At 47.5% G+C, this 22,566-nt stretch overlaps 1 protein-coding gene across 1 annotated transcript; it reads left to right on the forward strand.

The window, feature by feature from the left end:
• The first annotated feature begins 12,698 nt into the window (after positions 1-12,698).
• Positions 12,699-14,120, forward strand: LOC138784867 (cyclin-dependent kinase 12-like). Its single transcript, XM_069960564.1, has 3 exons — positions 12,699-12,917; positions 13,020-13,064; positions 13,774-14,120. Exons 1-3 carry the CDS (start codon positions 12,756-12,758, stop codon positions 14,008-14,010), a joined length of 444 nt encoding a protein of 147 aa, XP_069816665.1. The 5' UTR covers positions 12,699-12,755; the 3' UTR covers positions 14,011-14,120.
• The last annotated feature ends 8,446 nt before the right edge of the window (positions 14,121-22,566 follow it).

Raw genomic sequence — 22,566 nt, forward strand, 5'->3', positions numbered from 1 at the left:
ACTACTATAATACTGTTCCTATATACAAGATATAACTACTATAATACTGCTCCTATATACAAGAATATAACTACTAGAATACTGCCCCCTATATACAAGAATATAACTACTATAATACTGCCCCTATATACAAGAATATAACTACTAGAATACTGCCCCCTATATACAAGAATATAACTACTATAATACTGCCCCCTATAAACAAGAATATAACTACTAGAATACTGCCCCTATATACAAGAATACAACTACTAGAATACTGCTCCCTACAACAACCAAACACAATGTAATGGTCGTCAGATTAAAACTTATACAAACTCTTTCAAACTTATTAGAAATCAGAAATACTTCAATCAATTAGAATCCAATACGTTACAATTAGAGATGAGCAAATTTACAGCACTAACAAAGTAGCTCGGCAATCTGTTTATCAGCCTGCTGCTTTTGAAGCCGCTCCACTCCGGGTGCCTGGAAAAGCCGAATCCAGTCCTGGGAAACTTCTGCCAGGACTGGATCCAGCTTTTCCAAGCACCTGGGTCCGAGTGGCACAGACTTTAACGGCAGTGGGCTGATCAACAGATTGCCGAGCTTACAAAGCAATTCGCTATGTCCGTAATGTAAATTCACTCATCCCTAATTACAATACTGTATACTGTATAAATATTAAAGACAATGGGGGAGATTTATCAGACATGGTGTAAAGTGAAACTGGCTCAGTTGCCCCTAGCAACCAATCAGATTCCACCTTTTATTCCTCACAGACTCTTTGGAAAATGAAAGGTGGAATCTGATTGGTTGTTAGGGGCGACTGAGCCAGTTTCACATTACACATTTTGATAAATCTCCCCCTATGTAATAACATCACAGATTGTCCTTTGTACAACTTAATTTCAGTGGTGCAGACAGATCTTGCAAATGTACATGCAGGGGGGATGAGGCAGTAAACTCCAGGAAAGTTATGTAGGTCAGCAGAGCTGTTGTTTAGCAGTACTGGGCCTGGACTGTAATGGAATGACGGGTAGGTTGGTGGTGGGACCCTCCCCCTCCAGTACAGGTTTAATCATTGCAACAGTATAGAAGTCTGTAAAAAAAAAAAGTGCAATGTTTCTGAGAGCCTCGAAGCCGCAGGAACCGCCTCAAAATTAAAATGACACCAAACACCAAAAAGGAGAAGTTGTAGAATTCTGTAAATCACAGGATTATTAGATATGTTACTAATAGGTTAACTGCTAGGATTATGGTGTGTGTGTGTGTGTTTGTTGGTATGGAGGGGGGGGGGGGACCTCCTCCCTCATACACTGCATGCAGTCTCCCATCCAGCACATCTGGGACGGGATTAGTTGGGAGCTGCCGGCTGTTGGTGATTTGCGTGTCCATCTACATCCAGCATGGCAGAACGTTCCTCAGACAAACATCAGTATCTCAGCTCCGGTGCTGAGAGTGAACCCTATAGATACTGCGGTCAGCAAGACCGAAGCATCTATAGGGCTCCAAATAGAGAATTCTCCCTCTACAGAGGGAGAATTCTCACTCCGGTGTGCATCGTGGCTCTGCGAACTGATCGCAGAGCCCTGATGGTAGCCATGGATACTGGAAGCCTAAGGCTTCCAGTTTCCAGGCTATGGAAGCCAGCGGGGGTGGGGAGGGATCTCATAAGCTGATGTCCAATCACGACCTGGGCATTGAGGCATTAATGACCCCAAGTCGTGAAAGGGTTAAACAATAAATCCACACCTTCAGGACTTTAGACACCTTCAGGGGGTCTTTAGTCCATTTTTTGCTCTGGAGCCCATGGGATTCTAGTTTCCTCCCTGACTAAACATTTCTTGTCTATTTCAGGAAGCCAATCCCGAGGAGATACCAGGAGTCCAGCAAGGTGACCTGCCAGGACCAGCCAGACGTCGCAGATCACCTAAGTTTTGGCTTCCCAGACCACCTAGACTGCCCAGACCCGATAGACGACCTCGACCAAGACCCCCTATAAGAGGCTAGTGGGGGAAACTGTGTGTTCTGGAGATGCTTGCCACTGGTTGAGTCACATCACAGCATCTCACTTTGCTACAGTCCTAAAAATCACTGCAAAAAAAGTATCTGGAAATAATAAAAGCTTCCGGTTTCATTATACACTTTGTGTGGTGTCATCTCTGTGAGATGTGAGGATGATGATTTATGATGATGATGAATGATGACTGGGTATATACATATACTGTAACACTAAAGGGGTTAATATAAAGCCAAGCTATGACACAAGAAGCTTAGAATCTGCTAGTGTTCCATTGTTGCTGTGAGATAGTGTGTAGAGCTGAGTTTTTGGAGAGAAACTTTTGGAGAGAAAAAAATAGACATATGTAGTATATCAGAACGCAATTCCTGTGGATGGGTTTAGGATGGCACCTGTCTACAACTGGTTTATTGTCTATTCTACGAGGTAACATGTCTTATGTTAAACTGCTATATGTATTTCTCTGTAACTGGCAGGCAGAGAATGGGTTACATGCTTTATACTGCACACCACACAAAACAGTGACACCTACTGTCCTTAGTGGGAACTGCTTTAGCTAGTGTAGTAAGCCCTAGAACTTGCTAGAAAGTGGGAGGAGCAGGCTCCTGATAAAACCTAGCTGTGACAGGAAGTAGTGTTCAGTCAGTGTTGAGCTCAGTGCGTACAGTCACTGTATAGTGCAGCTAGTCGCTGTCCTGTAAGCAGGCCAGTCAAGCCTGCCTGTTACTAAACAAGGGGAAGGAGATAAAGGAGGAGAAACTGAACAAAAGGACTTGAGTATACTGGGTAGCAGAGTTAACTTAGGCCTCTGTACCCCTCTTTCTGAATTCGGGGGGGGGGGGGGTAAGATTTATTAGGACCCCTGGATACCTCTAGGACCCGAAAGTTGTGGCCTACGGCCCGTCCCAGTAACCTAAGCAGGAAGCTCCCTAGCTGACAGGGAGGGAAAGACAGACGCAAGCGCCATTGGGGAAGAGGTCCACAGGATCACAGTGCCCACCAGAATCCCACACGTACTGACCAGGATCTGAGGCAGATCATCTCTCCACACACCACCAGACTCTCCACAAGCGCAGTAACCCAGTCAAGGCCGCCAGTATTCACCGCTGTGTGCCACAGGACTGTATAACACCTGCACGTCTATCAGTAAAGGAGTTATTGTTACACTGCCTCCCTCCTTGTCTCCCTGTTGTCCTGGTTATCTGCACCACACCACCATCAAGGGCCATATTACCGGACAGCAGTATTTGGGGTTGGCCCCGGGGGAACTACAGGTCCATATCACCGACCACCTTACACACAGGAGCAGCCCCCCTACAGGAACCTCTGCAGAAGCCCACAGAAGAGAGGGAGCATACAGGGAAGCGCCAGAGAGTAACCTGTACCTGTGGAAGCCCTCATGCCTACCTAAGACCGTGACAAGTCAATCAGTAAGTCTGTGGTGCACCACAAGACCCAGCCATCCTGCAGGTACAGCACACAGAGCTCAGAGGCATAACCACCTAAAAGCCTAAAACTACAACCACCATCATCCTCTCCTCATCCCCTCACTCTCTTACACACAACCCCGGCTCGCTGCACATGTTGACCTTTTTAATGCTGTTTATGTCTAGAAAAACTGCTGTCATTCCCATAGACTTATATGGAAACTCAATACAACTGTATGGCAGACTAAAGTTGAAACATTGTATCTGTTAAGCCTGTTCTTCTCCATTCCACCCTGCTCACTTTGAGGTTCTAGTTTTCTCACAAACCGTATAAAAGAAAGAGTCAGTCAGTGGCCTGTTGTTCTACAGATCAAGACTAGAGAGGTGAAGAGACTCTCCTAGACCGCACAGAAGACAAAGAAGAAGACGCTAAATCTACAAACCTGGGGTCACCTGCCCCTCTGACCAGAGCACAAACCTGCAGGGACCTAGAAGAAGACTGATAGCTTAGGCCTTTCCCTTGCACAAAAAAACTTCTGCTTCAGGTTGGAGACTGGAGAATAGTGATGAGCGAATAATGAGATATTCGATATTCGTATGAATATCCCGCGAATATTTGATCGAATATTCGATCCCATTAAAGTCTGTGGGAACAAGTATTCGATTAGTGAAAAACATCTATTTGACCACTTGGAGGGTAAAACCGGAAGCTGTGGGATTTAAACGCTTATCGAATATTTATCGAATAGTCCCGGGATATTCGTACGAATATCGAATATTGGAATATCTCACTATTCGATCGAATATTTATTCGATCGAACAGTATTCGCTCATCACTACTGGAGAAGCCATCTTAGTGCTTTGCCTGTATTGTTTTGCACCTAAAATTTCTTCATTAAAGAAGCATGCCAACCCCGACTCTCTAGACTTATTCCCCATTGGGGTGCACCACACCTTACCATCCCTTGCAGAGAGCAGCAACACGTGGTGACACCTCAACAGTGTTTGGGGATCCAGCATTGGGGCCACTTCAACCCCAGACTCTGTATACCCAGGTGACAGTTACCCCACCTTTGGCTTTAGCACTGCGTAGCTTATAACTCACAGACTCTCACAGAACAACTCCTGTCTCTTTCCAACTGCAGCTGACTAAAAGCCCTGGGCCAGGCCTGTCTGTAAACTACAGCAGCAACTCTCTCTCTGTTTCTCTCCAACACTGAAGAAGACTAAAAGAAAACGACCCTCCCACCAGGAACTGACTATGCTATATAAGGGTGACCGGGACTAACCTCCTATTGGTGGAGAAAGTGCCAGAAAGGATGACGTGTGAGAGTTTGATAGGAAAAGAAGTGTGAGGCACCCAAGCTGTTTATTGGACAATACAACACAGTGTCAGGGAGTCCTGGGGTCCGGGAAGCTGGCAGTCCCTTCTATTGACCCGCAACCTCTGTCCCTGCCTACTTGCCCCCTAGGCTAAATCCTAGAGCAGCAACTGGGCGACAGTCCCTAGCCTAACTAGGGATATGTGGAGGTAAACAGAACACACAGAGCGGAGAAGAGGCTCTGAACACCTCTTGCGGGCGCATGACGTATGGGTACGTCATGCGTCCGCAAGAGGTTAAACAGTTAAAGCTTTACTGAATAACTTGGCAAACAGAAAAGTAGTGTGAACAGTACAGTAGTTAAGTGACTTGCTTCCCAAGATTCCTTTTTACAAGGTGAATCAGTAATGGGCTTTAATAGGAAGTTTAGTAAGGTGCAGCTAAATGCTGTTAAGTGTAAAGGTAGGACTTTAGCTCAGTGTAGAGGGAAAGGGGCTTATCAAGACCCAAAGGTGCTTAACAAGAGGGACTCTGACCACTTTGGAGGTGGTGATAGAAAAGTACCTGCTTCCACTGGGATTAACGTCCGCCTTGGCACGGAGTGACACACAATCAAGGATGCAGGCCTCAAACCTGAGTGAGGTAGTTATACGATTGACCCTTTTTAGGAACACTAGTGACTTGCAGCAGAGACTCAGTTTGAATAGTGCACTTAGCTAACTGCTGTCTTGATTCGACTTGACTGTAGATAAAAACCTCCTTCTTTCTCCTTCGATAGTCCATCTGTGTGGATAAGTTGTCCCTATCTCTTTCAGTCCCCTAAAGGTACTCTAGCCAGACATGGCTAGCTCTGGAACTCTTTTAGAATCACTAACTGACTCTCTGGAACCTTTCTCCACTACTCTCCAACCATATTAACTGAAGCTGCAACCTACTTCTTCTAATTAGCCGACATGGCAAGGGGACCCACGTCGGCTAATGGAGGCGCTTCCAGGGTGCAGATAACAGGCAGGTACCAGGTACATCATGGGACACCAAGGGGTTAAAGGACAACTCCCACGGGCCCCCCCCCCCCCCCCCAAAAAAAAAAAAAAAAAACACAAACACACAGACACCATACTCACCATCCCTCCGGTGACGATCGCCACTCCATTCGCCCGCCGTCCACCTCACCGTCACCTGCGTCCGCCGTCCAGCGATGTCTCTGACTTCCGGGTCCTGGGGATGGAAAAGGCTGCCAGTGCGCTTGCGCACCGGCAGCCTTTTCATTGGCTGGAGCGCATCACATGGCTTCCAGCAACCTCAGCCAATCAGGGCTGAGCAAGCTGGAAGCCATGTGATGTGCTCCAGCCAGCACATGCGCACCAGCAGCCTTTTCCGTCCCATTCACTCTCTATGAAGACGCCGGCAGCCTTTTCATTGGCTGGAGCGCATCACATGGCTTCCAGCAACCTCAGCCAATCAGGGCTGAGCAAGCTGGAAGCCATGTGATGTGCTCCAGCCAGCACATGCGCACCAGCAGCCTTTTCCGTCCCATTCACTCTCTATGAAGACGCCGAGGAGGAAGAAGACCCGGACCGCCTCCCAGCTCTGACGTCGTCGTCACCAGATGCCGCCCGGGAGAAGAGGACCGTGACAATCATAATAGGTAATGTATACATTCTTTAACTTCCAGGGGGGGGGGGTCGGGGGTCAGAAAGTGGGGGAAGGGGGCCAGACCGGGTATTTAACCACATTACAAAGTTATATAACTTTGTAATGTGCGTTAAATAAGCTAAAAAAAAAATTCGTGGGAGTTGTCCTTTAAGGACTAGAAAAAAACTGAACTCAAGATCAGAAGCAATGCGAAAAAATATTACTTTACTGAAAGAGTAGTAGTTGCTTGAAACAAACTTCCACAAAAAACAAATCGTTGGTAGATGGAGGGATATAACAATTACGGCTTTTAGAAGAAAAGGAAAAGAAAAAAAAAACTGTAGTAAGGACTAGTGTGATGTCCCACCACGGGTGTTTCTTGTCTTTGCACCCTTCGCAAAAATCTGTACTTCAAAGAAAAAATGATAATAAAGTAGTACCTAAGTTTTGTCACTAGATGTCGCTAGTATGTATATTGTGTACCTAAGTATTGCACAGCGAGGGCAGCTTCTGTCATGAGGCAAGAGGAGTTTACTGCTCAGGGTGGCAGCTTTGAAGAGTGGCAGATTTTATGAAGTGGCCATAAATTATACTGTCTGCTTTACACCACTGACTGCATTGACCCCATGACCTACAGATGATAACTGGACACAGATGTAGAATGCAAGGAAGTCAGAACTGCATACACTTTGCAGGTATTGTTATACAGGCCACACATCACTACACTACAAGTGATCATTACCCTTGAAGAATTGTTTACACTGTGGTGGAATTAGAAACTTTTTCTGTCTTGTCCTCACCAAGGTTGGAAGGTAGTCAGGGCCGTATTTACCATTAGGCACCCGTGGTCCGGTGCCTAGGGCAGCACCTTGCAGGGGTGCAGCACCAGGGAGCAGGGGGACAGAAAAAACGTTTTTTTTTTTTTTTGTTGTTTTTTTTTTAGTTTCCCTCCTCCCTTTCAGACTTGCCAGTAAATCTGGTGTCTTTTCCAGGGGGGTGGGCGGTATGGTGGTATTGGTCAGGTCTGGTATCGCCAATAGGTGTGTGAAGATGGGGCGTCTTCAGGTTTAGTGCCTAGGGCAGCAGCAGCCGTTAATACAGCCCTGAAGGTAGTGCTGGGACAGGGTGACTTATGGTGGAGCTGGATTGTGTATACAGGATGCACTTATTATTAAAAGCTACAGGTTTTGTGCACACACACCTCACTTATGATTTTCAGTAGGCCGGGGGGGAGGGGGCGCCATTTTAGGTATTGCCTCAGGCAGCAGAAAACCTAGAATCGGCCTTGTGCACAGCTGTAGGTAACTAAAGGGTTATTGTTTCTAGGATCTGTGCACCAATGGGAGCTCTTTCTCTTTTCTCCCTATCTCTATCCTTCTCTTTCTCTTGCACTCTCTTCCCACCCACTCACAGCACACATTACAGACACGGTAGGGGGAAGTCACATGGGAAAAGGAAGTGTAGCCACACCTACACTGCAGTAGCTAAGTAGGGGCCTGGCTTATGCCAGGTTCCCTGTGGAGTTTTTGGGTCAGTCTCTGTAGTGAACGGACGCACATGAGACACCTCAGCACTCTTTTCTTGACAGCAGCACTTCCCCACACTATGCAGTGCTGAATGCACACTGAGAGAGGACAAGTCAGGGATCATCCCAACCCACTTTGAGAACAAGTCTAAAAGTGCAGGACAGTATCCTGAAAAAAGAGGGACTGATCTGGATAGAGCAAAGCTGCTAGAAACCTACTTACTCTATCTCGCAGCACAGGTGTCATCAGAGAACTCTGACCACTCTGCTCATCCCAGGTAACAAGGTCTTGGGCTTTGTGTCACCCTCTAGGACGGGTCGCCCAACACTGGTGGGCAATAGGTGGTGCAACGACCAAAGAGTCAAAACACGGGCACAAGTGTTCTCTCTACTCTTAAGTATTCTACTTATTCTCCTTCTAAAGTTCCGGCAGAGAACAGTACTACATTGGGTTGGGACTTTCTCGATATCCTCCTCTCTACCTCTCAGCACGCAACTCAGTATGGCTGCACCGCTCCTTGAGCTATCTGCACAGGTCGTGTCACTAAAAATTGAAGCATATTATCAAGTCACAGTCCTACTGTATTAAGCCTTCCTGCAGTAAAAAAGAGTTTATTCATTTTAACTGGACTCAGCGGTTATTCGCTAAGCACCTACACAGCCATTCCATCTTGCTTGGGTCATCTCCCCTTTCTGTGGGTGGTGGTACCAATAGTCCGGGTAGGTCACAACTCCCCTCCGGATCACTGTGATAAGCGCCCAAGGGACCCCCTCACATCCCGGCAGGTTACTGAACAAATGGGAAAGGGTATAGCCAGCCCATCTAAAATAAAAGCAGGCGTGCCTCCATACCTGTGTGCCCAACCGGCACTGGCGTCACGACAAACTAACATCTGGCTGAGCTATATTCCGACCAACCACCACATGAGTGGCGTCACACGTACCATCTAGCAAGTGACCGGTCGAGCATACACAACACTAGCTGCGGAGTTGAGGGATTAATACAGACGTTTTGTGTATTGTCCACACACTGAATATCTTCCCCACAATCGGGAGCCCTCCATCACAGCTTTATTTGCTTCCTGACCACATTGTTATTGTTGGTTTAGCAGCTATTATACCTCAGGGTTGTCCATCATACTTCCCTAACTGCGCGCTCCTGTTTATTATAAAACCGTTGCCCCAGTAACTCCGGATACCTCACGCAGTGGCGTAGCCACCGTGGTCGCGGGGGTCACCGCCGCGACCAGGCCCGCCACAAGGGGGGCCCGCGGGGCCCCCCGATCAATTACTCTTGTGACCGCAAGCATTGTTTTGCTTGCGGTCACAAGAGTCTGGCTCCGTCTTTCCCACGGCTGCTGCGCGGCTGCCGGGGGTGTCGCGCCTTACCCCCGGCAGCGCGCGCATCCCAGAACTCCCTGCGCGCCTTGGGCCCTGACTTCCGGTTTCCGGCGCGCAGGGAGTTCTGGGATGCGCACGCTGCCGGGGATAAGACGCGACACCCCCGGCAGCCGCGCAGCAGCCGGGGACAGATCGAAGGAGTGAGGATCAACGTGGGAGCGCGATGTCAGGTGAGTTAAGTTTTCTTTTTTTATCAGCCTGTACGGGTGGGGGGAAAGGAGGGGGGCATCTATGAGGGTGGGGGGAAAGGAGGGGGGCCATCTATGAGGGTGGGGGGAAAGGAGGGGGCCATCTATGAGGGTGGGGGGAAAGGAGGGGGGCATCTATGAGGGTGGGGGGAAAGGAGGGGGGCATCTATTAGGGTGGGGGGAAAGGAGGGGGGCATCTATGAGGGTGGGGGGAAAGGAGAGGGGCATCTATGAGGGAGGGGGGCATCTATGAGGGTGGGGGGAAAGAGGGGGGCATCTATGAGGGTGGGGGGAAAGGAGGGGGGCATCTATGAGGGTGGGGGGGAAGGAGGGGGGCATTTATGAGGGTGGGGGGGGGAAGAGCGGGGCACTTATGAGGGTGGGGGGAAAGAGGGGGGCCATCTATGAGGGTGGGGGGAAGGAGGGGGCCATCTATGAGGGTGGGGGGAAAGAGGGGCCATCTATGAGGGTGGGGGGAAAGAGGGGCCATCTATGAGGGTGGGGGGAAAGAGGGGCCATCTATGAGGGTGGGGGGGGAAAGGGGACCATCTATAAGGGAGGGGGGGAAAGGGGACCATCTATAAGGGGGGGGGGGGGGAAAGGGGACCATCTATAAGGGAGGGGGGGAAAGGGGACCATCTATAAGGGAGGGGGGGAGGAAGGGGACCATCTATAAGGGAGGGTGGGGGAAGGGGACCATCTATAAGGGAGGGGGGGGGGGGAAGGGGACCATCTATAAGGGAGGGGGGGGGGGGAAGGGGACCATCTATAAGGGAGGGTGGGGGGAGAGGGGGGCATCTATAAGGGAGGGTGGGGGGAGAGGGGACCATCCATAAGGGAGGGTGAGGAGAGAGGGGGCCATCTATAAGGGAGGGGGTAGAGGGGGCCATCTATAAGGGAGGGGGTAGAGGGGGCCATCTATTTGGGGGGGCAACATAGGGGTAGAGGGAATACACAGAGGGGGGCATATATTATTAGGAGGTCACATAGAGTCAGGGCTACCCACTAAATGAGGGTGTAAAGGGGACAGTATAGATGTGCAGTGTGTAGAGAGATGGAGATGGTGTCAGAGTGTGGAGCCTAATATGTCTGTCTGGCAGATTCTGTGGATTCGTGGCTCGGAGAAGTTCTCATAACGGCCCAGGACGGATGGAGAAGATGATGAAAAGGAAAGAACTCCGATCAGAAAAGACGTCTCCTGTGAGTCACCTGATATAACTGCACAGTAATGTATATGGTGTATAGAGCCTGTGTAGAGCTGGGGCCACCTCTATATGACTGGATGAGGTGATTTAGTATACTGGATTTGGTCAGTAACAATATGGTGGTGATGGTAGTGGTTGTGGTGTGGCGGTAATGTTTCCTCCCTATATACTGGTATTACTGGTAATATTGGTCTCAGTATACAGGATTTGGTCGGTAACAGTATGGCGGTAATAGGTAATATCTGTCTTGGTGTGTGTGTGTGTGTATATATATATATATACATACATACATACATACATACATACAGTGGTACCTTGGTTTAAGAGTAACTTCGTTTAAGAGCGTTTTGTTTTAAGAGCTCACAGTTTTTCAAAATTGTGACTTGGTTTAAGAGTATTGCTTTGGTTTAAGAACTTCCTGTATTGGGTGGGAGCGCGAGTGGAGAAGGGGCATGGCCTGCATAGCGGGGTCTACAGCCCTGTACTCTAAACACCTTCCAAATCATAGCAGATCCCCTTCAGGCTGGGGCTTACATCATGGGACAGGACTGTGGGGGGGGGGGGGGGTAATCTCTCCATAGCTGTAACCCCTCTCTCCCTGGACAGAGAGTGCTGCATGTATGTGCCCACATCTGCCCTGCTCATTCCTTCATGCTCCCTGCAGTCTCTGTCAGTCCTTGTGTTTCCCATCCTCTCCATTACTGTACTGTACAGAATAATAAATATATTTGGGGTGTGGAACCAATTGTCTGCATTTACATGATTTCTTATAGGAAAATTTGCTTTGGTTTAAGAGTGGATTTGGATTACAAGCACGGTCCTGGAACGAATTATGCTCATAATCCAAGGCACCACTGTATATATATATATATATATATATATATATATATATATACACACACACAACAATAGCATCACTTGGTCGTGAAAGGAGGGGGGGGGCCCAAGTTGGCCTCTCGCACCAGGGCCCAGGAGACATTAGCTACGCCCCTGACCTCACGGCTTCTACTATTAACCCCTTATAGCTAGATAATAATTATTGGAAATTTCACAATACCCAACCTCAGTGATGTATGGCTATTGTAACACGCGGCCTGCCAGCCTCTGTCTGTACAGTATGACAGACAACGCTCTGTTGACCGTGATTTTGTACATATACTTTTTTTTTTGTCTTGCACTGTAAAGTGAGTAAAAAAAAATACACTAGAGAATTTTTTTTTATTAAAACAAAAACTAAACAGAGTAAGGGGGTGACACTATCACTTTAACTCCTTAGACTCTATGGGCCGGGCGCTCTACATCTTACCCGCCTCTTAATATTTAGGACAGTCCCGGCAAATTCAGGACTGTTGATAACTAACTTCCTAGAATAAAAATGGCTAAAAACAGGGATCAAAAGTCTGTATTCACCTCTACTAGAAGGAGACTCCTCAGCAGATAACAGAGCGCATTAAATGAGATTTACTTGTCTTAAAGGGAAACTAACAGCTGGTTATAAATCTGTAACCTGCAGCTATGTTCCCATATGGTCGGGGACACTGAAAATTAAAGTATTATCCTTCCTCCCCGTCAGTAAATCCTCACTTATTCTGTACACAAATTAGGCAGTTTGGTGCAAGACTACCAACCTCAGGTCACAGATCCATCCTGCCAGCTTGCCCGTTCTATTGAATATTCGTCTGGTGTTCTGCAGTGATGTCACCGCGTCTATATCCATGAGGAGAGGCGGGGCGATGATTCTGTGCATTGAGGGAAGTCATCTTGGTCGTCTTGCCCCCAGTGCACCCTACTTTGTATGTCGGATAAAGAAAAGATTTACGGGAAAACGGCCCTGAGGAAGTAGTTAAGAAAAGTACCGGCCCTATAGGAACATAACTGGCTTCTAACCTGCTGTTAATTTACTTTAGATACAGATCGGAATTGTTTTTTCTTATTTGCACAAGGATTATGGTAAGAATTTCATCATCAACCAGGAAAAATTGAGACACAGAGACTGTATATAAGAGAGGAGCGGAGCGAGGAGCCGACAGATCCCATACGAGAGGCCAAGATGCTGGGCTGGAGGCTGTCTCTGCTGCTCCTCGCTGCTCTCACATTACACCGCTGTCTCGCTGACACTTCACAGACTGGTGACCAAAGTGACGATGGAGCCGCCATAGATGACACATCCGTAAATGACGTCCTGGACCAGAAACCCTCTGATCCCCTGAAGGTAAAGCACTAAGCCTGGGGACTACCCACAATGCATTTCATTCAATGTTTATTGTCATATTGATCTGATCAGGGTAAATTCATTGTATTTTTCTATTCACAGGAGGATGAGAATTCACCAACAGAGATAATAGAGAATCTTGACTGGGTGAGTAGTAATAGTGCAATAGATGGAGATCATAGGGACGATAAAAGGCAAAAAAAAAATCTATTATAAGAAAGAGCCAATGGCTCAGACAGATCTTGCAAATGTATTATATAAAAACTATAAAAACTTTATATTGTGGCTGATAAGTTACTGGACGGGGTGTACCCAGGATGCAGCCGAGATGAGGCAGTAAACTCCAGGAACGTTTTGTGGGTCAGCACAGCTGTTGTTTAGTAGTGATGAGCGAATAGTGAAATATTAGAATATTCGATATTCGCTCGAATATCTCCCCGATATTCGACTATTCGATCCAATATTCGATCCCATTAAAGTCTATGGGAACAAGTATTTGATTATTGAAAAACATCTATTCGACCACTTGGAGGTTCACCAAGTCCACAATGACACCTCAGGGAAAGGGAAGGGGGATTTGAACGCTTATCGAATATTTATCGAATATTCGTCGTACTCATTGGTTGTCAACTACAATGGAAGCCACCAGCAGTGGATGTCGGTGATTGACATGTCCAGATGCATCCAGCGTAGCAGAACGTTCCTCAGACAGTATCCTCTCTAATAACATAACTAGGCGTGCATGTCTAAACCTTTATATTCCTTACAATACTTGGGGGTCTTTGGTCCATATTGTGCTCTGGAGCCCATGGGATTCTAATTATCATCCTGACTAAAGATTTATTGTTCCTTTCAGGAAGCCTATCCTGAGGAGATACCAGGAATCCTGGAAGGTGACCTGCTGGGACTAGCCAGACGTCGCAGATCACCTAAGAATAACCCACCTAGGCTGCCTAGACCAGATAGACGACCTCCGCCCAAAATCCCACCTATCCAGCCTAGACCACCAATTATACCCCCTGTATGGCCTAGACCACCAATAAGACCCCCTGTATGGCCTAGACCACCTCTATTTCGCCCTATAAGAGGCTAGTGTGGCAGACTGTGTGCTCTGGAGCTGCTGGACACTGGTGGAGTCACATCACAGCATCTCACTTTGCTACAATCCTAAAATATCATTACGGAAAAATTATCTGGAAATAATAAAAGCTTCTGATTGTATTATACACTGTGTATGGCGTCATCTCTGTGAGAAAGGAGGATGATGATGGTGAGGATCGAAGGGAATGGTGATTTATGATGGTGATGAATGATGACTGGTTATATACACATAGCAGTGATGGCTGCCAGGTATCAATGTATTCATTCATTTCCCAGAGGAATAGCACAGAGTCCTGAGAATAGATGCTCCACAATAGTTATCTCATAAGGAATACATGCATATTGTTGTTTCATTGTTAATTTTTTTATGGAACTATTAAATACCTCATATAATGTATTGAGAAGCATGAAACGGAATGAAACGGAAAAAGAAGCCCAGCAGCCATACTAAACTTACAGAGCTGTTATGTAAGTTAATGCTTTGCAATCGCCCTATCGTGACCACAATAGTTTTTTTAAAAAATTTAGTTTTCTATGGATGGAGCTGTATGTGGTTTATAGGGTTTATAGGCCCATTGGAGTCATTTTGGGCCACTGGTGACTTTTTTATCACTTTTTAGTTTTATCTCGCACCTTCAGTTAGACTTTGACCCAAAAGGGGCCACCCCTATTTATGTTCCAATACTCACAACCGAGTGGGACTTAAGGGGCTATTTATCAGGGTGGTGTGGTGCTCTCCCCATCATGGAGGCACCTCGTGGCAACAGGCTAGAGATATCTGGCTATCCCGTGTTTTGAGACTCGCAACCGAGACTCCACGTACTCTTGTTTTGCATATTTAAATTTTGGGGGGCATCAGTGGAGACTCTTGATTGAGTACTTCATTGGATTTTATTCACAGATCTCCTTGAGTTCAGTAATTACTGTGTTTTGTCAGTATTATTGAAGAAACAAGAATGAGGTAGAAAACTGAGAGCGGGCTTTTCCTTTACAGATATTGGCTCCTGTGGCACAAGGAGTTTTTAATCAAAAATGAAGGTTCAACAGTCAAATTATGTGAACTATGCTGAACACTGTGGATTTTAGCATTTAGCACAGCTACTGTATAAAATATGTATATATACAAGTATATAATAATAATAATAATAATAATAATAATAATAAACCAGTGGGGGAAGTTTGATACCAGAAATCCTCTGGTGGATGCCAACATCTGTGCTGTGCTGTGGGGCCCCCCCGAGAATCCAGGACAAAGGTCGCAGTGAGCAGATCTTTTATCTGTGTGTGTGCCTTTAAGATAAATTGGATAAATTATGGAGACTGCGTAGGACTTCAGGTGCAGGCAAAATCATTGAGAAAAAAGAAGGAACGGCGGGAGAGGAACTGCAGAGTGGCAGGTGACAGGTAGGCTGTTCTTTTTTTTTTTTTTTAAGCAAGCGACCCATCCATCTGGGCAGCCCGCTGGGAATCTCCCCGGCTTGGCAGATTTTCAGTTTAGGTCTGGTAGTAGTTAAACTGAATAATGGAAAAACAAATAGCTGACAATTTATTATACTATATTAGATACCTATATATATATGTTTAAGAAGGTTCTAGAATTACATTTCTACATTTTTATAAATTTTGGGAGAGAAGTAAATGGTGGCTCCAGTAGGATGCTGGATTAGTAGGTGCTCCAGTTGTTTCCGAATCATGGTGCCCGTATTACAGGCTTGCTGCCAAATGTTCTCCAGTTTAGAGATAAATCGAGACAAAAAATTAAAATTAAGAAGGATTGTAGAAGAAAGATTTCTCTTTCTTACATCTCAGTACACCGTATGACAACATTCGCTCTTCATCTGATGGGTAATTATCATTCCTATACTGGCTCAATAGCTCCAATAACACTTGATCATGTTCTGAATTGTCCCCCAGTTCAGTTTCAGGAACAGATCTCAGATTATTGGAGAACAACGTTAGAAAGAGATCAATCTCAGGGATCATAGTAATTTGGGGAAATCATGTAGATTTCGGTATTAAATGTTAAGGATTCTGATCCTACAATAATTCCTGTTTGTAAGGCTTTTTTCACCATGTCTGTATACAGAGAGTGCTGGATTCCAACCAGGTGAGACGTGTGGGTTGGTGTCAGTTCACACTATAAGCCGTTTTAAAGTGAATGTACCACTTTACTGGCCGAATCAGCTGCCGCAGTCTTTTTTCTAATTCGTTGTCCCATTCGCGTTATTTACACCTGATTTGCAATATGAAAATCAGGTCAGTAGTGCACAAGAGGTGAGACCAAGAAGACCAGTTTAAAGGGATCTCTTTCCCTATGACACGCGCCTCCTGGTCTCCTCAATCCCGCCTCTGGTATCCCCCCGGCCCGGTCTGTTAGTGCCACAGCATCTGGGTGGCAGATATGGGCGGCAGGCAATTCTTTGGTGATATGCTAAGTTATATTCGTCAACACCAGTGCAGAGAGCGGGGTATTAGCCTGCAGTAGGACTCATACCCCACTCTGATGATGGCTATAGTGACGATCTGGGATGCCACCGCACTCACATGCCGGGGAGGATACTGGAGGAAGACTGAGGAGACCAGGAGGCGTGCGTCCTCGGTGGAGGGAGAGGACACAGGGCCGATTCTAGGTTTTCTGCCACCTGAGGTTTTCCCAGGAAAACCCCATCACAAAATCTCGGCCACCCAACTGCCCCTGCCGATCTTTCATATCAGCAACCACCCATCCTCCCTCGTTTGATAAGTTAACCCCACCTCAGCACCCCCCTCCGCGACAAGCTACTCGGCCTCATCACCGCCCCCGCAACAAGATAACCACCCCCGATCACCCCCCCCCCCTCTGAGACAAGTTAACTGCCCGCCTGCCTGACCCAACCCCCACCACCGACGCAACCCTCGCCCACTCCGGGTACTCACTTCAAAGCGCAGATTGGAGACGGGTGTTAAGATCTGAAGGGTGACTTCAAGGACCAAGCCAGACGGCGGTGAGCATGGCCGGTGGCGGAACAGCGGGGATAGAAAAGGTGAGCTGCTGCTGAGAGGGGCCGTTGCTGCTGTCACTTTTGTTAAGTTAATCTTAACTAAAAGGACAGCAGTGGGGAGATTATGTTCCCCCCCTCCGGGACCTTATTCCACCTAGTGGCAGATGCGGGCCCTGGGAGGAGATATCTTTAAACTGGTGTTCCCGGGCTCACCTCCTGTGTGCAACTGACCTGATATGCACATCACAAGTCAGGCGAAAATATCGCAAACAAGACGACCAATTTGAAAAAGGTCCATGGTAGCTGATTCAGTGTGGCAGAGCGGATGGGGTGGTATGTAACACTTTCAGATCTAACCAGAAAAGTGGTACATTCGCTTTAATGCGTTTTTTTATTCAAAGTGGGAAAAACATTGATGATTTTTTTTCTCACACATTTTATTGTGGTTTTGTTGTGATTTTTCATAAATGCAGTATAAATGGCACGTGTTACCAAGATTTTATAATCGGTCTATGGGTCAGACTGGTGATCACATGACCAGGTACAGTAATGAAGAACGTTGATGCAACTCAATGACATTTCTTATACAAAATAAGAACAAGCACTGTGTGGTGGATCTTTAGAAGTAGCCTCAGTCTGGCCCCCAGGGGGTTACATGGGGGGTATATAGCATCCTCACCTAACCCCCTGGGGGCTGCTTGTGTTTTACCTAGCTGGTTATGGGAAAGAGGAGGGGGGGGTTCTACATGCTTTTTTCCCAATAACCAGCCAGGTAGAAAAAAACAAACAGCAGCAGCCTTGTAATACCGGGGCGGGAAGGGACATTTGTTCTGTCCCTTTCCAGCCTAATAATACCAGCCTGCTACTGCCTAGACCAGGAGAATAATTTTTTGATGCTTTGAAATTCTAAAACCCGGCTCTTCTCAGTACCCCTGTAGGGGTGGGTACTGGGGTACTAATGTTGGGGGTTAGTGCCAGTTATTTTTTTTTTTGTAATGGATGCCTACTATATCAATTTCTGAAAAACAAATAGAAGAAACTAAACAAAAAGGCAGGAACAGAACACCCATCATTTTGACAGGTGTTTTGCTCCATTAAAGTATGTAGCATCTGTACAGATGGGTGCTTACTGTCTGGCCTCCAGGAGGCTAAGTGGGGATGCTATGAAGCTACTTAACCCCTTTCTGGGGTAGCCACAGTGTCCTCAGCACGGTAAGTAGAGAACAGTGTGGCCCCCAGAGCGTTAAGTGGGCATGGATAGCACCACTGTTTAACCCCTTCGGTCTGGCCCCCAAGGAGTTAAGTGAGCATAGATAGCAACCCTTCTAAACCCTTTGGGGGCCAGAATGAGGGGGGGGGGGGTCGTATTTACCTTCCGGCTTGGGCTCTAGTTTGCTAGAGCAATCAGCAGCTGAGGCAGGACACTGCAGTAGCCAATTGGCACACAGCAAGCACCTTCTGAAACAGAAGACCAGACAGAGGCTTGGAGGGTAAGTATGATTGACCCAGCCCCCCAAATAGAAAGTGCACTGTGCTTGCTCCAGCAAAGGAGGGGATTACTTATCCCTCATAGGGTTAAGTGGGTCCGTGCCTGAATCTCTGTGGGCATTACTTTACAGTCTCTGTTTGCTTATCTCTTGTTATCACTTCTATAGATATAGATTCAATAAAAATGTTCAAAAATGGTACAGGTCATGTCAGAAACAATGAGACGTCCTACAGCTCCACAGATGGGAAACTAGAATGGTGAAATAAAAGAGAATCCACTGTGATCCGCGTAAAGATGACGTCAGTTTTCTCGTAAATTGCACTGCGTTTCTTTTATAGTAAAGTGAAAGGCTGTCATTACCACATGCAATTGGCTCCACAAGAGAACAACCCCGGTGTCTCTATCCATGGAGGAAGGAGACAACTTAGAAGACGAGGAAGAGAAAGAAATAAAAAACAAGTAAGGAGAATTGGCTGCAGAGCTGAGGGATTAACAAAGGCGTCTCCTCCATTGTCCGCACTCTGAATAACTTCTCCACACCCGTTATTTCAAAACTGTTGCCCCAGTCACCCCGGATACCACACGGCTTCTACTATTAACCCCTTATAGCTAGATAATCACCAGCTCAACTTCCACAATGCCCAACATCAGTGGTGTATGGCTATAATGCGCTATACTGACTGACGTTGTCTCCCCCCCAAATGGGAACAGGGTGTGATAATGGCTGACAACTAGAGATGCACAAAACAAACTTCCTGAACTGAGATTTGTTCCAACTTTGCAAAAAATTTGATTTGGGAACGAAGCTAATTTGTTGTGTGGTAAGTGGTAAGTCACAGGGGCGGAGACTTCGATTTCTGTTGGTATTTAGAAGGCTTTTCGAGGGCTGATTTTGATGTGTTTTTATGGAGAAGTTATGCTGCAAAATCGCTGTAGAAACACTTAAAACAGCCAATTCACCCAAAGAAGCAAAGTGACATTAAAAATCCCTTTTTTGCCATAAAAGAATGTGCATTTTGTACGCAGTTTTTTGCCGCAAAAAGGCGCCAATAGTCCCATTAGTGTTGCTGCAATAGTATAGCTATTTTAGTGCAATTGGCTTAAGTTTTGGTTTGGATGAACACATTTTACAACAAAATTTTGCGAACCTGCCGAGCAAAATTTTTGAAAAGTTCACTTATTTTTCTGAGAACAATGGTGAGTGAGTGCTGCATACGTCCAGCAAAGTCAGGATCCTTATGGAAACCCAACCTGCCAACTTAGGGTCAAAACTTTTCTGGCTTTAGGTTAGCTATAGAGGACAAGCATTGATAAAGGCTGATAACAGAGAACAATGTATAGCAAAATAAAAGCAAAGCGCTTCCTTTCTATGGGGATTCTGCTCATCAGGCTGCTCCGCTCTGTGCAGCTCTGCCCAAGTTGGATCCAGTCCTAGGAAACTTCTCCCAGCTTTTCCAGCACCTGAGGAGGAGCGTCAGCAGTGGCAAAATTAGAGGGGGGCAAAGGGGGCGGTCGCCCCCGGGCCCACCAAGGCTGGGGGCCCCCCGGGCCGGTCCCCCCCCAGTACACTTAAGAGCCGCAGAGGCCGGATGTTAATTAGGCTGCTCTGCCACTTAAAGGCTGCCCGGAAGTAGTGGCCGCTGCACTCAGGGCAGACACTGCAGCTTCCTGTCTGTGTGTCTGCTCACTCTATACCAGAGCAGAAGAGACACAGACAGGACCCCCTCCTCACAGCCCGGGCCCCTCCCCCGCTCCCTCACTACCTCCTCCGGCTGCTTCCTGCTCTCCTGGATGTCGGGACAGAAAAAGAGGAGGGGCCCAGAGTCCGACTGTGAGGAGAAGATCAGAGAACTGCACCACATGGCCCCCTCAGAGCTTCCCTGCAATTACAGTAAGTGCTGTGTGTCCTGGGTGCATGGGATGTGTGTGTGTCCTGGGTGCATGGGATGTGTGTGCCCTGGGTGCATGGGATGTGTGTGTCCTGGGTGCATGGGATGTGTGTGTCCCTGGGTGCATGGGATGTGTGTGTGTGTGTCCTGGGTGCATGGGATGTGTGTGTCCTGGGTGCATGGGATGTGTGTGTCCTGGGTGCATGGGATGTATGTGTGTCCTGGGTGCATGGGATGTGTGTGTGTCCTGGGTGCATGGGATGTGTGTGTATCCTGGGTGCATGGGATGTGGGTGTCCTGGGTGCATGGGATGTGTGTGTCCTGGGTGCATGGGATGTATGTGTGTCCCTGGGTGCATGAGATGTGTGTGTGTCCTGGGTGCATGGGATGTGTGTGTATCCTGGGTGCATGGGATGTGGGTGTCCTGGGTGCATGGGATGTGTGTGTCCCTGGGTGCATGGGATGTGTCTGTGTCCTGGGTGCATGGGATGTGTCTGTGTCCTGGGTGCATGGGATGTGTCTGTGTCCTGGGTGCATGGGATGTGTGTGTGTCCTGGGTGCATGGGATGTGTGTGTCCTGGGTGCATGGGATGTGTGTGTGTCCAGGGTGCATGGGATGTGTGTGTCCTGGGTGCATGGGATGTGTGTGTGTCCCTGGGTGCATGGGATATGTGTGTGTCCTGGGTGCATGGGATGTGTGTGTGTCCTGGGTGCATGGGATGTGTGTGTGTCCTGGGTGCATGGGATGTGTGTGTGTCCCTGGGTGCATGGGATATGTGTGTGTCCTGGGTGCATGGGATGTGTGTGTGTCCCTGGGTGCATGGGATGTGTGTGTGTCCTGGGTGCATGGGATGTGTGTGTGTCCTGGGTGCATGGGATGTGTGTGTGTGTGTGTGTGTGTGTGTGTGTGCCCTGGGTGCATGGGATATGTGTGTGTCCTGGGTGCATGGGATGTGTGTGTGTGTCCTGGGTGCATGGGATGTGTGTGTTCTGGGTGCATGAGATGTGTGTGTCCTGGGTGCATGGGATGTGTGTGTGTCCCTGGGTGCATGGGATGTGTGTGTGTCCCTGGGTGCATGGGATGTGTGTGTGTCCCTGGGTGCATGGGATGTGTGTGTGTGTCCCTGGTGCATGGGATGTGTGTGTGTCCCTGGGTGCATGGGATGTGTGTGTGTCCCTGGGTGCATGAGATGTGTGTGTGTCCCTGGGTGCATGAGATGTGTGTGTGTCCTGGGTGCATGGGATGTGTGTGTGTCCTGGGTGCATGAGATCTGTGTGTGTCCTGGGTGCATGGGATGTGTGTGTCCCTGGGTGCATGGGATGTGTGTGTGTCCTGGGTGCATGGGATGTGTGTGTGTCCTGGGTGCATGAGATGTGTGTGTGTCCCTGGGTGCATGAGATGTGTGTGTGTCCCTGGGTGCATGGGATGTGTGTGTGTCCTGGGTGCATGAGATGTGTGTGTGTGTCACTGGGTGTATGTAATATGATGTAAGAAGAGATAAGTAAAACTTAGTGTTTAAGGCTATGTTCACACTACATACAGTAAGTTCCGTAGTATTCATGGCCGTTGTAACAATGGCCGTGATTTCTACGGAACTTATGTAGTACTGCCTTCTGAGGAATCCCAGCTGGAGTGTATACACATAGGTAGAGTTTATTTAGTAGTGTTCTCAAACCTGTGACAAAACTACAGCTCCCATCATGCCCTTCTGGCAGGAGATAGTGGGGATTGTAGTTTAGGAACAGCAGGAGGGTCACATGTTGGAGAATACTTTACTAAATAAACTGTACCCCTAAATGATTGCTTCCTAACAGTGGCTCCTGAGCTGTTACCAAACTAAAACTCTCATCATGTCCTGTTACCAGGGTACAATGGGAGTTGTAGTTTTGCCACGGGTAGGGAAACCATAATTTAGGAGGGAGGTTTATTTATTATAGTGTTCTCCAACATGTGACCCTTCAGTCGCTACAAGACTAGAACTCCCATCATGTCCTGACATAATGGAGGTTGTAGTTAAGGAACAGCTGAGGAGACACTGGTTGGAAAACAATGATTTAGGAGGTCAGTAGTAAAGTACATTAGAGGGGGCAGTGGTACAATACATTAGAGAGGGCAGTGGTACAGTACATTAGAGGACAGTGGTACAGTACATTAGAGGACAGTGGTACAGTACATTAGAGGACAGTGG

The sequence above is a fragment of the Dendropsophus ebraccatus genome, chromosome 2 (genome assembly GCF_027789765.1).
Source record: "Dendropsophus ebraccatus isolate aDenEbr1 chromosome 2, aDenEbr1.pat, whole genome shotgun sequence".
Classification (NCBI taxonomy): domain Eukaryota; kingdom Metazoa; phylum Chordata; class Amphibia; order Anura; family Hylidae; genus Dendropsophus; species Dendropsophus ebraccatus.